This window comes from Labeo rohita, chromosome 25 (assembly GCF_022985175.1).
Source record: "Labeo rohita strain BAU-BD-2019 chromosome 25, IGBB_LRoh.1.0, whole genome shotgun sequence".
Taxonomy (NCBI): Eukaryota; Metazoa; Chordata; class Actinopteri; order Cypriniformes; family Cyprinidae; genus Labeo; species Labeo rohita.
In genome coordinates, this window is record NC_066893.1 from 7,101,337 (window position 1) to 7,116,477 (window position 15,141).

Genomic DNA, 15,141 nt, shown 5'->3' on the forward strand with positions numbered 1-15,141 from the left:
AATGTCCCTTGAAAAGTCAATTTAAGGTGGCAAAAAATGCCCATTTAAAGGTCAAAAATGTCCTTTAAAAATCAGTTTAAGTTGGTAAAAATTGCCTTTGTAAACTTAAAAATGCACCTTAAAAGTCAATTTGAGGTGGCAAAATTGCCCTTATAAGCATTACATTATACCTTAAAAAGTACATTTAAGGTGGCAAAAATTACCCTTATAAAGGGTAAAAATATCCCTTGAAAATCAGTTTAAGGTGGCAAAAAATTGCCCTTGTAGACATAAAAATGCACCTTATAAAGTCAAGTTTAGATGGCAAAAATTTCACCTTAATAAAGGTAAAAATCCCACATAAAAGTCCACTAAGGTGGCAAAAAATTATAGAGGTAAAATGCACCTTAAAAAGTCAATTTAAGGTAGCAAAATTGCCCTTATAAAGGTAAAAATGTCCCTTGAGAATCATTTTAAGGTGTCAAATAATTGCCCTTATAAACATAAAATTATACCTTAAAAAGTAAATTTAAGGTGGCAAATAATTGTCCTTATAGAGGTAAAAATTTACATTAAAAAGTCAATTTAAAAATAAAAAAAATAATTGTCCTTATAGAGGTAAAAAAAGAAATACTCCTTGAAAGTCAATTTAAGGTGCCAAAAATTGCCCTTATAAATGTAAAAATGTCCCTGGAAAATAAGGTGGCAAAAATTTGCCCTAGTAAATGTAAAAATGCACCTTAAAAAGTCAATTTAAGGTGGCAAAAAAAAAATTGCTCTTATAAAGGTGAAAATCTCACTTGAAAGTCAGTTAAAGGTGGAAAAAATTGTCCTTATGAAGGTAAAAATGCCCCTTAAAATTCAGCTTACAGGGACGAATGTTGCCTCCTAGTGTAAAAGTCAGTATCTGTCACTGCTGTGAAGTGAATACTGCACAGAAAATGAAGATTGTGAATTGTTTTGGTACTCAGCTCAGGTGTCCATGACAGGCTTAAAGCAGCCCGTGTACCAGCACAAAAACACACTCAGCAAAATAACGTCTAATTATGGTCTGTGATGAAATCCCAGAAAAGATATGATTTTTTTTGTCAGTCTGGCACACCCCATTGCATTGTGTGATATGATGCTGCCCTCTAGTGGTGCTCAGTAGAATTGTTTTGTGTGTTTCAGGTACAGTGTGGGTGTCAGAGACATACCTCAACCACTAGGGGCGCCGCCTCCTCTCATCACCCCCAAACCTCTTCCTCGGGACCAGCACCCATCTCCTCCCGCTCCCAGCAGCCTGTGGAACCCCGTTTCCCTCCTCAGCTCGCCCCCGGACCGCCCTCTGTCCCACATCCGTCCGTACTCAGGTCACAGCAGACCAAAACCTCCAGAAGAGGACGTCAGGCCCTCCTCCACTCGGGTCAGCAGCCTACTGGCGCCTGGCAAATACCTGGCGGAGCTGGAGAAATCCACCCGCAGCTTCATGAACCAGCAGAGGGCCGCCTTCTCTCAGTCGGGACAATCTGGAGACTACAGGACACCCCAGGGACCGGCTGTAGACAGGCCAGACCCCATGATGGTGTACGACCAGGCTCTCCAGCAGCACAGGAGACTCGTCAGCAAACTTGACCTGGAGGAGAAGAAACGCAGGGAAGCCAGAGAGAAAGGTACTGAGTGGGAGAGAAAGTTGCCCCACGTATCATCAGCCTTAAATAAAACATGTTACTTAAGAAGTCTGTCAATTTATCTATCAGACACAGATTTCTGAAGGTGAAGAAAGTATTTATTTGTTTATTTATTTGTGTACTGTTCTGAATGTGAATATTTATTTATTTATTCGTTTGTTTGGTTTTAGTGATAATAATTCATAATTTATATATATTTAGATATCAGTTTAATTTATTAAAGGTTTTAGAATTAAGTTATAAATTAATTGTAAATATATTATGAATAAAGTGTGTGTGTGTGTATGTGTGTATATATATATATATATATATATATATATATATGTATGTATGTATATATTGAAATAATTTAAATATTACATTTAAAAGATTGTATTTAATTTATTATTTAAAAAATATGTAATTCATACATTTTATATTTTTATATACTATATATATATATATATATATATTTACAATAAATTAATTTTAAAACATTTAATGAATTATCCCAATAAATAAATAAATATATATATATATATATATTGTTGTTTATATTTAATTTTATATATTTAAATATTAAAAATATTAAATTTAACAGATGTTAAAATTCTGTCTGATACCGATAAACATTTTTTTTATTTATTTATTTATTTATTTATTTTATTTATTTATTTGTATTGAAATATGATATAATTTGGAAATGAATTTAGGCATCCCAAAAATGTTATGTACAGAAAGACAAATCAATATTCATTTTAAGATATATAATAACTTAAATATATAGAATATAATTAATATAATTCATATAATTAAGAATATAATTAATATTTTTTTATCCGTATAATAATAAATAATAATAACAAATTTAAAAGATTTAATTCATTTTTTTTTATAAATATACTATTAAAAACAATATAAATAATATATATTTATAAATATTTATATGTTGTTTATAGTATGTTTATATATTTAAATAATTAAAATATTCATTTTAACAGATGTTAAAATTCTTCCTGATACAGATGAACTTTTTTTTATTATTATTATTATTATTATTGTTAAAATATGATATTATTTGGAAGTTACTTCAGGCATCACAAAGCTTTTATGTAAAATATATAATATATTACAATTTCCTGAAACGTTTTATAAAAGTTTGTATTAAAAAGCGAATTATTATGTGACTGTATGTTGAAATTCATTTTTTGGTTTAATTATTAGCATAATTTATTTATAATTTTATATGATTTAATTATTTAAATATTAACAAATATATATTAAAATACGATATTATTTGGAAGTGAATTTAGGCATCACAAAAACTGTATATACAGAAAGACAAATCAATGTTCATTTTAAGATTTGCTAAAGATTACATGTAGCAGTAACATCAAATTATTATATGTAGAAAGGTAATCTAATACTAAAACTAGAGGTAATTAGCTGTACAATAAATATCCGATATCAAGCGACATACAGGTATATCTACTCTGTACTCAAATGTACTCGTCCATCCATCCATATCTTTGTCTTTCAGTTGTTTTATAATAATCTGCTTTCTGTTTCAGGTTATTACTATGAATTAGATGACTCTTATGATGAGAGCGATGAGGAGGAAGTTCGAGCTCATCTGAGAAGAGTCACTCAGCAGCCTCCTCTCAAACTGGACACATCTACAGAGGTACGATCACACATTTCATCAGTCAATGACAACAACACTAGTGAATTAACAGCTATTGGCATGCTGGGAAGCTAGTATTTTCTGGCACTCTCTCAGTCACTGTGTGTCTCGTTTCTCTCTGCAGAAGACGGAGTTTCTGTGTTTGTTTGGACTCACGACTCTCTCTAAGCGCGATGAGGTGCTGGAGATGAAGAGGAGGAAGAGGAGGCTGATGTTGCAGGAGCGATCCCCTTCACCTTCAGTGGTGCCGAGCAAACGTAAGACTCCGTCTCCTCCTCATCCTCCCCTCAGCACACGCTTCACCCCTGAGGAGATGGACCGCACTGACCAACTGGACGACAAGAAACACTTCCTCAGCATGTTCAGCCTCAACCATGTCAGTCTGGAAGAAAGACAAAGTACGTACACACTCACAAACACATTAAAACACATTGAGAACAGTCACAGTCACACTACCAGTGTTGAGGAGGCTGGAGAACTTTACCTAATAATAATCAAATTATTTATGCATAAATATAAATTATATTAAAATAATATCTTATAAAATGTAATTTGTAATAACATAAAATGATTAATAAATACAAAATCTTATTGAAAATTATTCAATATAAACATTATTTGTATTTATTTTGTAATGATGCAATGTGTAATTTATAATTAATGTAAATATTAATTTTATATATATAGTTTATTTTATATTATAGTTTATTTCCAAAAACAGATAACCTTTTTTACTTTCAAAAATCATGTTATTATCATGTTAATTATTAATAATTAATATATAAAAAATATATAAATAAATAAATATATAAATTATATATATATAAATATAAAATCAATAAAATGTATACACAAAGTATATTTCCAAAAACAGATCATTTTTTTTACTTTCGAAAATCATGTTTTTATTAAGTTATCATGTTTTTGTGTTTTGTTAGTTAGCTGTTTGTTTTTTAAAATTAAATTCATTTTAAGATTTGCTCAAGATTACATGTAGCAAAGTGCAAATAAATAAATAAATAAACAAATAAATAAATAAGTGCTTTAATGTAAACTATATAAATATAAAATATTTAAAAGCGTGCTGAAATGTTTTGTAAAAGTTTGCATTAAAAAGTGAATTATATATGACTACTTAGAAATTCATAATTTTTAAATTTATCATTAGAATTTATTTAATTTTGTAAATGAATTCACAAATTTGTTATATATATTATGAATATAATATAAATATAAATAATATATAGTATATTTTTATAAATGTTTATGTTTATATTTAAGTGTATATATTTAAATATATAATTTGATCAATTAAATTGACATTTTTTTATTTATTTATATTTAATTAAAAAACATTTTTAAATATTTATTTTTAATTAAAATAATTTCATTTAAAATTTAAATTACAAATATTTAATTAAAATAAATATTTAATTTATAATTAATGTAAATATTATATATGTGTGTGTATGTATATAATCTGAATATTTATTTTGCTAATTTAAAAAGTAAAATACCACACATGCAATAATAAATAAATATACATATAATAAATATTAAATATTGTTAGTAAAAATTGTAAATATAGTGTATGTGTGTGAATATAATAATGTTTTTATACAAATCTATGTATAGAATTAAGTATAAAATAAATATTCAGTAAGAGACTGTTAGATAAATATCATACATTATATACTTTATATATTATAAATAAGTTAAATATTATAAATACGCACACACACAGAGAATATTTATTTTGCTCATTTAAAATAAAATACCATGCATTATATACAATGTAATTATAAGTAAATATAAATATTAAAAAACAGTCAAATTGTCAAATTAAAAAACATTTTATTATATATACAAAATTATATAAGAAAAATACCACAAATGCAATTATAAATAAATATAAATATATAAAAATAAAAGATTGTAATGAAATTGTAAATAAAATGTGTGTATATAATAATGTTTTTATAAAAATCCATATATATAATTCTTTATAAAATTAAATATTCTGTAAGACACTGGCTGTATATACTTATATATTATAAATAAATTAAATATCATAAATACACACACACACAGAATATTTATTATGCTAAATACCAAGCATTTTATAACATGTAATAATAAATAAATATAAATATATATTTATAAAAATTATACATACAAGAATATTTTTTTAATATTTTGATTTGTTTTAGTTTGTTTTGAGTGCATCACAGTTTGACAAATACAGTGGTATAATGGTCCAAGTAATTTTATAATCATAGTAATTTTGTATTTTTTTTTTTTACCTCAGAGAATAAGAAGATCGTGGACTTGCTGGAAGCCATCAAACAAAAGACAGTTACTCTAGACACCCTCAGATACGCCACAGATACGCCCTGTTCCAGCCCGGCCGCTTCGGTGTCTGGTAAGAACAACACAAACAGAAACGGCTTTAAACAGAGGATCAAGTTTGGCGTTAGTCCTGACCTCTACTTTTCCCATCACACAGCTGTGTCACATCCCAGTCAGTCAGTCAGTAATGTTCACCCTGAACCCCAAAATCACTCACCCAAAAACCCTCATCCACCTCAAGACCCACCGCCACTAGCTCCTCTCCACGTTCAAGGCCACCCAAACACGACGTCCCCAGGCAGAAGAGGCCCGAGTCTGCAGGCCAGCGCTCCACAGCTTCTCGCCCGACCCAAGGACCAGCCGCCGCGCCCGAACGGAGTAAAACTCCCAGTCTGGGAGCGAATACACTCTGAGGAGTTTGCACAGCACTTCCATCAGTCCGTACTACAGTCCACCCAAGCATCCCAGCCGAAACAGAAAGGTGACTTTCTATAGTCAAATTTGGATTGTACAGCCGGAGATGTTTTTCTTAACATTTTTTGTTGTCTAATAGGTGGAGCGAATGAGCGGTGTGAACCTCCTGCGCTTCCACCTCCAGGCCTCCAGAGGGCAGTAAACAGACTCCCAAATGGACAGAGCAATGGCCACTCGTGCCATATACCAGTCCAACATGACTCTCCAGGTGTGAGGAATGAGCTTTCAGCGGAGGAGGCCGTCAGTTCGGATGAAGACGAGGAAGAAGAGTCGTTCAGTCCCAGGTGGAAGGGGATTGAATCAATATTTGAGGCGTATGAGGAGTACATGGAGGGTATGTTGGCGCCACTTTGAGATTTGAGATCCAAACCTGTATAAGTTTGTTTCTTATGTTGAGCACAAAAGAAGATGTTTTGAAGAATGTTTGACCAAACTGTGGAAGTCATTGGGGATCGGACACTGGTTACCACCATTCTTCAGAATAACTTATCTTGTGCTAAACAGAAGAAAGAAACTCATACAGGTTTGGAACAAGTTTAGGCAGAGTAAATTATGACCAAATTTTCAGTTTCAATTTGATTTCTTTGAGGTTGCAGAATATTGGCTTCTCAAAGTGTATGTTTGCTTGCTGCTGTATTATTACAGTGTATTGCTCACCTATCTGTGTCTCTTTTCCTGTCTGTTTCTCTTTTAGAGAGAAGTATCGAACAGCAGGTTCTCCAGAGTGAGTGTAGACGTCTGGAGACGCAGCATTACAATCTCACTCTGACAGCCGAGCAGCTTTCTCACAGCATGAGGGTAAGAATATATTCTGTTTGTGTTTGTATATTATTGTATTTTAAAAGAAAAGATTAGAGAGCATTTCTTCACATACATTGTTTACATCTTGTGGGTGTTCCGTTGAGATATTTGAATGGTTTTAAATTCAGTTCCATTGTAATACCTCAGATTTTTCTTTTTATATTTCTTGTAAAGTGTGTTTATAATTATAAAATAAATATAGCTGCAAGCTGCAGTTAAGGGGCCAAGCACAAGAGAGGTAAAATGAAGAGCTAAGGAGCTGTTTTTAATTACACGATAAAGACTGTTTATGATAACAGTTTGGAATCAAAAAGCTTCTGATAACTTTTTGCCAAAATGCTCTTAAGATGATGTGAAAATTGGACAAACCATCGAGGGCGAGTTTGAAAAAGCAGATTTTTTTGGAAAAATTAAAACTGCGAAAAATCTTCACCCATACAAAATTAAATTTTGGTGTCCATTGTACTTGGTAAGAAATCAGAAGAAAAAAGAATGTTGCTTTTAGACCTTACGGTTCAAAATTTATTAGCAGAAACATACGTGCGAATTTAGCCTGTTGGTGCCGCTAGAAAGTTTGAGTTTGAGTCTCCAAATTTGCTGTGGTTAATGATGAGACTGTCCTCTATCCATGTGCCCAAATTTCATAAATTTCTCACAAGTGGTTCTATAAAATTTATACGATTCCTAACAATACATTAAAGCATTTGTAAAATACAGCATTTTACTACAAAATTTGAAATGGTCTACATCTCAAAATGGGTGACATAGGAAAATCGGGGATTGTTTGATTCGGTATGCCGCTCTGAATCTAACTAGATTAGTTTTATGATTTTTTTTTTTTTGGTCAAACTGTAAAGAAATTATAAACAAAATTATAAACAATTTGTTATATCTTTTGACCAGTAGGTGGCACTGTGTTGAAACAACCCAAGTGCCCTCAGGTCATGCTTGATATAACATGTAGCAAGTTTGATCCGAGTTCACTAAAGCATTGGAAAAATATAGCCTTGTGTCCATTTTTGCATGTATTCCGTCAAATTCAAATTAAGCCAATTTTTTTAAAAATGGGTGTGGTCTATCGGAAGTCTTTTGATAACTTTTTGCCAGTATTGTCTAAACATAATGTAATGTAAAAATTAGACAAACCATCTAGGACAAGTTCGAAAAAGTTAATTTTTCGCATAATTCAAAATCGTGACACAGAAATTTAAATTTAGGTGTGTTTGACTCAGCACAAGCCAAGGAATCAGAAGAAAAAAGATTTTTGCTTCTAGATGGTACGGTTCAAACGTTATTAGCAGAAACATGAGTGCATATTTGGCCTGTTGGTGGCGCTAGAGAGCTTGAGTTAGAAACTCCAAATTTGCTGCGGATAATGATAAGACTGTCCTCTATCTGTGTGCCAAATTTCATAACTTTCCACCAAGTGGTTCTATAAGATTGATAAGATTCCTTACAATATGTTAAATACAGCATTTTACTACAAAATTTTAAATGGTCCACACTCAAAATGGCTGAGATAGGATTATATCTTTTGACCAGTAACTGATGCTGTGCCGAAACTACTCGTGTGCCCTCAGGTCATGCTTGGTATAACGTATACCAAGTCTGGTCCGAATCTGCTAAAACGTTGTGAAGATATAGCCTCATGCCCATTTTTGCGTGAATTTCGTCAAATTTGTTAAGCCACTTTGCAAGAACGAAAAGAAGGATCTTTTGATAACTCTTTGCCAGCATTGTCTAAAGATGATCTGAGCCAATTTTGGTGAAAATCAAACAAACCGTCTAGGACAAGTTTTGCGAAAATTCGAAATAGCGAGAAAACTTTCCCGCAAGCGGCTCTATACAGACTCATAAAAATACGTTAAAGCGTTTGTAAAATACAGGATTTTACTACAAAATTCGAAATGGTCCATGCTCAAAATGGCTGACATAGGAAAATTGTGTGTTGTTTGATTCAGTATGCGGCTCTGAATCTAACGAGATCACTCTTATGATTTTTGGTCAAACTGTACACAAATTATTAACAAAATTCTAAACAATTTTTAAAATCTTTTGACCAGTAGGTGGCACTGTGCCCGAATTACTCATGTGCCATCAGAACATGCTTGGTATAACACATACCAAGTTTGATCTGAATCACCTAAAGTTTTGCAAATATACAGCCTCGTGTCCATTTTTGCATATATTTCGTCAAATCCGTTAAGGCACGAGAACGGTGTGGTCTATCAAAAAATCATTTGATAACTTTTTGCTGGCATTGTCTAAAGATAATCAGAGCCAATTTTGGTGCAAATCAGACAAACTTTCCAGGATGAGTTCGAAAAAGTAAATCTTTTGCATATTTCAAAATTGCATGTACTGTACAAAGTTTGGTCCGAATCTGCTAAACCGTTGTGAAGATATAGCCTCATATAGTCTATTTTTGCGTAAATTTCATCACGCGTTAAAGCATTTTGCAAGTACGATTTGGTCTATCAGAATTTTTTTGGGTGAAAATCAGACAAACATATATGACGAGTTCGAAAAAGTAAATTTTATTGCATAAAATTTAAAAGTGCAAAAAATCTTGACAGAAAATTTCAATTGAGCCAAAGAATTAGAGGGAATTAGAGGATTTTGCTTCTAGACTGTACGGTTCAAACATTATTAGCAGAAACATTTATGCAAATTTCATCTGTTGGTGGCACTAGAGAGGTAAAGACTGAGAATTTGCTGTGGTCAATGTTGAGACTATTCTCTATCTGTGTGCCAAATTTCATAACCTTCCCGCAAGCGATTCTAAGATTCATAACAATTCGTTTAAGAATTTGAAAATCCAAATTGTCTACGTTCAAAATGGCTAACATAGGAAAATTTGGTATTGTTTGATTCTGTATGCTGCTCTGAATGTAACGAGAAACTGTTCAGAAATTATAAACAAAAATGTAAATTTTTAATATCTTTTTTTACCAGTACGTGGCACTGTGCTGAAACTACTTATGTGACCTCAAGTCATGCTTGGTATAACACATACCAAGTTTAGTCTGAACCACATAAAGTGTTGCGAAGATATAGCCTCATTTCCAATTTTCTGTGAATTTCGTCAAATTCGTTAACACACTTTACAAAAACGTTTTCGTATGTCATAAAGCCTTTGATATGATGATCTGACCCAATTTTGGTGAAAATCAGACAAACCGTCTAGGCATGACATTTCTGTATAATTGAACCAACATGATTCAAACAGCTGACTGCAACAAAGTTACTATGGTTTCTAAAAACAGTCATAATTATCTAGATAAATTCTCAAATCATCCATCGCACTGTGGTAGTTAAGCGGTGAGGTATTGTATGTTGTTGACATTTGGCCTTGTTGACAGTTGACAAATGACACATTTACAGCGTTAGCGCCCCCTTGTGTCAGCTTTGAAATCTACCAGTTTTCAATTGATTATATTGTGAATTTTGAGTAAATATTGTTTAAATAAACAATGCATGACTGCTTTTTCTCTTATTACCTCATAACCAGGAGCTGTTGGCACAGAAGCACAATCTGGCGCTAAAGAGAGATCGTATGCAGGCCGAACTGGAGCACATCAAGAAATGTCTAACATTGCCATTATTACACTGGCACAGAGGATACTACAAGAGACCTTCACCGAGGTGACCGTACTCACCCTGATGATGGACGACAGCGTGAGAACTGATGACAGAGCGACAGAGATCAATGTGGTCTCGCATCTACTGAACGTGTAATCATTTCAGCTCTGGCATGAGGAAGATAGACAAGCTACTGGTCATTGTTTGGTGCCAATGTCTGACACCTCACTGTGACTCACTGCACTACTACCACTAGATATCACAAAACAGGCATTCAACAGCCATCGAAATATCCATTACTTGACATACAGACAGGATGTTTGCCAAGAGGTGCAGAAAACCAACTCAGAGCTGGATATGCACTTAAAACGGATCTCTAATGCATTTGGTACAAAACCGTTGTACCGGATGATGAGCTGATGTGGAATTTAGTTCAAATGTTTTCATATTTATACAATTTTTAAAGAATATGATTGTGTAAAATAATGTCAGATTGCATTTTTGTATGTTTTTATTATTAATGATTAATTATAAAAAGAACTGTAATTTGAAATCTAAATATTTTAATGCTTTTTGCAGGGAAAAATGTGCAGATAAGGTACTGCTGGTCAGCATGAAAGAAAAAAAAGGAAATTAAATGGATTGCATTGAGTTTTCATTTACGAAGGTTTTAGGTTATTAATTGTAATTGTCAGAAAGTCATGAAAGTGTTTGTTTAGGACTCTTTTAACAATGTTTCTATATGTTTTTTTTAATTCTCTCTTTGTCAACCACCCAACTAAAGTTTTAATGCCATATATGTTATCGACCAGTATGCATTTATTTGAAAATGGACACTAAAATAAACCAGTCAAATGTGGGAATCGCTTTATAATACCTTTCATTAATGACAAATGGCATATAATATTTTCACACCAGTAGTTCATGATTTGAGATCATATGGATAATCAAAAGTAAAAAATTAATATAAATGTATTAATTATTATATATAAAATAAAGAAGAATAAATTAATAAAAACCCAAGAATACCCAATGTAGCAACTGAGAATATTGAAATAATGGAAATTATGAAATAAAAATACAGTAATCATTTGAATATCATATTTTCTGTTTAATTTATACATTTATTTCTAAAATGATAGCACAAATGGGCCTTAAAATAACATTCTGTTAAACACTATATGCTTATTTATTACTGTTTGTTATAGACTTATAATCATGAAAGTAATTATAAAGTGTTACCCACATTTTTTTATGTATAATTTGGCCAATATGATTTAATTTTTAGCCTAGCTGCCATGAGAGCAGTCATTTTATACAGAATTTAGTGCCACAAAGTTTTGTATCAGCTATTACAAAAAACACATTATTGCTATATTATTAATTATAACCATATTTGAAGTTGAATTTAAAAGAAATGTCCAATGCCATGAGTTGAGAAGTGTCTGTTTCAAAATCTCTTTTTCTTTAAAACATGGACCTGGAGGCCTGTAATTATTATTGCATATTGTTTAAAACAAGAACGGCTTATGAAAATCTGTTCATCTGTAGGAAATGGAAAGGAAATGGAACAGCCATTGTTATGGCAAAAGAGAAAAAAAAGAAATCTGTAAAATGTTTTAGTTGTAATTTTTAGTGGAATGAAATGTGAGTTAATATATTATTTGTTGAAGGTAGAAATACTTATTTATGGATATATCTGTGTATATGCTGATAAAAGAGTAATGTTTGAAAAAAAAAAATCTTGCCATATTTTGTCTACAAAAGCTGAATGAAGTAACATGATTCATTCACAAGAGTAACATGATCTTTCAGTTGTTCCTTGATTTCCTATATGATTTACAATGCAGCAAAATAAACTACTTGATATTTAAAAAATCTCCAGTCTTTATAATACATATATATACTTATATATTGCATGTATATACTGTATTTAACCTGCAGTCAGTTTGTGTTTGTTGTTCGCTAATGAAGGTTACCGGGTTGTTTTTTGGCACTGTTGTTTCTTCCTGTCCTTCTTCACATTGTTCTGTTGAAGCTTGTGCTCCAGTTCATCCCCTGCAGCATTTTTCATCACAATGCATCTTCTTTAGCATCGCGTGCGTTCAGTTCTCCAGTCTTCCCAGACCTGAAGGCCACCTTCATCTTGTTTAGCAGGTCATTCAGGTCCTTTCTGATCCACAGCTTGGAAACAATACACCGCCTGTGATGTTAATAATCAGTCTGTACAAACATTTGCAGAGATAAAAAAGTAAATTAACTTCATGACATCCTAACATTAACATCATTTTGTAGAATGTTTATAGCCTGGTAAACTGAGTTCACCCGGAAATGAATATATAATATCAGTTGCTCACCCTCATATAGCTGTATTTTGTCCATGGAGCACAAAAAGTGAATTTATGCTGACAAAGTCCTTTTAAAGTATCGTAAAAGTGGCACATATGACTAATGAACAAATTAAATTCATCCAACTTAAGAGTGGCCTATATAGTGTTTTTATGTGTCATTAGTCGGCCATATTGGTGGTACTGAATATAAACAATGCCACTGTATTGAACAAAACTTGCATATTTTGCTGATTATTGCTGCTGAAAATGGTCAATTATTGTGTTTTGAGCTGTACTAATTGGTCAGACTAGGAAAAACATTTGGAGTACTATAGACTGCCAGAAGTTATAACAAATCAAGATGAATAGTGCAAAAAAAAAAAAAAAAAAACGTTTATGGTTGGCCTAACTGAACCAGGATTTCCAGAGCAAGAATCTTGACAACATTTGTGTTTGTTCTTATAATTTCCGGTCATCATGTAGGTGAAATATTAGGCTAATATCTTAACTGATGAGCAAAGTTTGAGAACAAACTTTAAGTTGGCTTGAGAAAGCCTAGCCTGAAAGTTTGAAGCAGTTGTAAAAGTATGAAAGCGGCTACCATGATTTAACACACTGCTTACATGATTTAACATGTTGTTAACATGTTTTAGCATGATTAGCTTGTTGCTTGTATTTTTATAGGCTGATTACAATGTTATTAGCATGATTAGCATGTTGTTAGCATAATTGGCAATTACTAGAATGTTGTTAGCATAATTAGCAAGTTACTAGCATGTTTCTAGCCTGATTAGCATGTTGATAGCATGTTTCGCACATGATTAGCATGTTACTAGCATGTTGTTACCATGATTGGCATGTTGCTAGCATGATTAGCATGTTACTAGCATGTTGCTAGCATAATTAGCACATTACTAGCATGTTGCTAACATGTTTCTAACATGGTTAGCATGTTACTAGCATGTTACTAGCACGATTAGCATTATACTAGAATGTTGTTAACATGTTTCTAGTATGATTAGCATGTAACTAGCACGTTGCTAGCATGATTACCAAGTTACTAGCATGTTGTTAACATGATTAACATGTTACTAGTACATTGTTGACATTTTTCTATCATGATTAGCATGTTACTAACATTTTGCTAGCATGATTAGCAATTTACTAGCATGTTGGTAGCATGATTATCATGTTGTTAGCATGTTTCTAACATGATTAACATGTTACTAGCATGTTGCTAACACGATTAGCATGTTATTAACATTTTGTTAGCATGTTTCTAACATGATTAGCATGTTGCTAGCATGATTAGCAAGTTACTAGCATGTTGTTAGCATTATTAGCATGTTGCTAGCATGATTAACAAGTTACTAGCATGTTGCTAACATGATTAGCATGTTGTTAACATGTTTCTAACATGATTAGCATGTTACTAACATGTTTCTAACACGATTAGCATGTTACTAGCATGTTACTAGCACGATTAGCATTATGCTAGAATGTTGTTAACATGTTTCTAGTATGATTAGCATGTAACTAGCATGTTGCTAGCATGATTACCAAGTTACTAGCATGTTGTTAAGATGATTAACATGTTACTAGTACATTGTTGGCATTTTTCTATCATGATTAGCATGTTACTAGCATTTTGCTAGCATGATTAGCAAGTTACTAGCATGTTGGTAGCATGATTATCATGTTGTTAGCATGTTTCTAACATGATTAACATGTTACTAGCATGTTGCTAACACGATTGGCATGTTACTAACATTTTTTAGCATGTTTCTAACATGATTACCATGTTGTTAGCATGATTAGCAAGTTACTAGCATGTTGTTAGCATGCTTCCAGTATGATTAACATGTAACTAGCATGTTGCTAGCCTTGTTACCAAGTTACTACCATGTTGTTAACATGATTAGCATGTTGCTAGCATGATTAACAAGTTACTAGCATGTTGCTAATATGATTAGCATGTTGTTAGCATGTTTCTAACATGATTAGCATGTTACTAGCATGTTGCTAGCATGATTTAGATAGATAGATTAGAAATATTAGAAATATTGGAGTGGAAGCCTAAATGAGTCTAAATTGATTAGAAATAGTACACAGAAGGGAAGCTTTACTGAGCCTCAAGGGATTCTGGGAGTTTAGATTTGAATTTTGTCGGTTGGAGTTTGAAGAGTGTTGCTCATTTGAACAGTCCGTCAATGTAAGTCTATGGGATTTTTAGTCTAGTTTATGAAAACCGTAAGCCGGATCAGTCTGAAACGATATAGCACACCGAGTCAGA

At 32.3% G+C, this 15,141-nt stretch overlaps 1 protein-coding gene across 1 annotated transcript in view; it reads left to right on the plus strand.

The window, feature by feature from the left end:
- gse1a (Gse1 coiled-coil protein a) overlaps positions 1-12,211 on the plus strand; it is a 62,549-nt gene extending 50,338 nt beyond the window's left edge. The window contains 8 exon segments of the mRNA XM_051100154.1: positions 1,150-1,631; positions 3,200-3,312; positions 3,437-3,710; positions 5,621-5,734; positions 5,819-6,142; positions 6,215-6,469; positions 6,830-6,933; positions 10,448-12,211. Of these exon segments, the coding sequence (XP_050956111.1) occupies positions 1,150-1,631; positions 3,200-3,312; positions 3,437-3,710; positions 5,621-5,734; positions 5,819-6,142; positions 6,215-6,469; positions 6,830-6,933; positions 10,448-10,585 (1,804 nt within the window). The 3' untranslated portion in view covers positions 10,586-12,211.
- Positions 12,212-15,141: the final 2,930 nt, after the last annotated feature.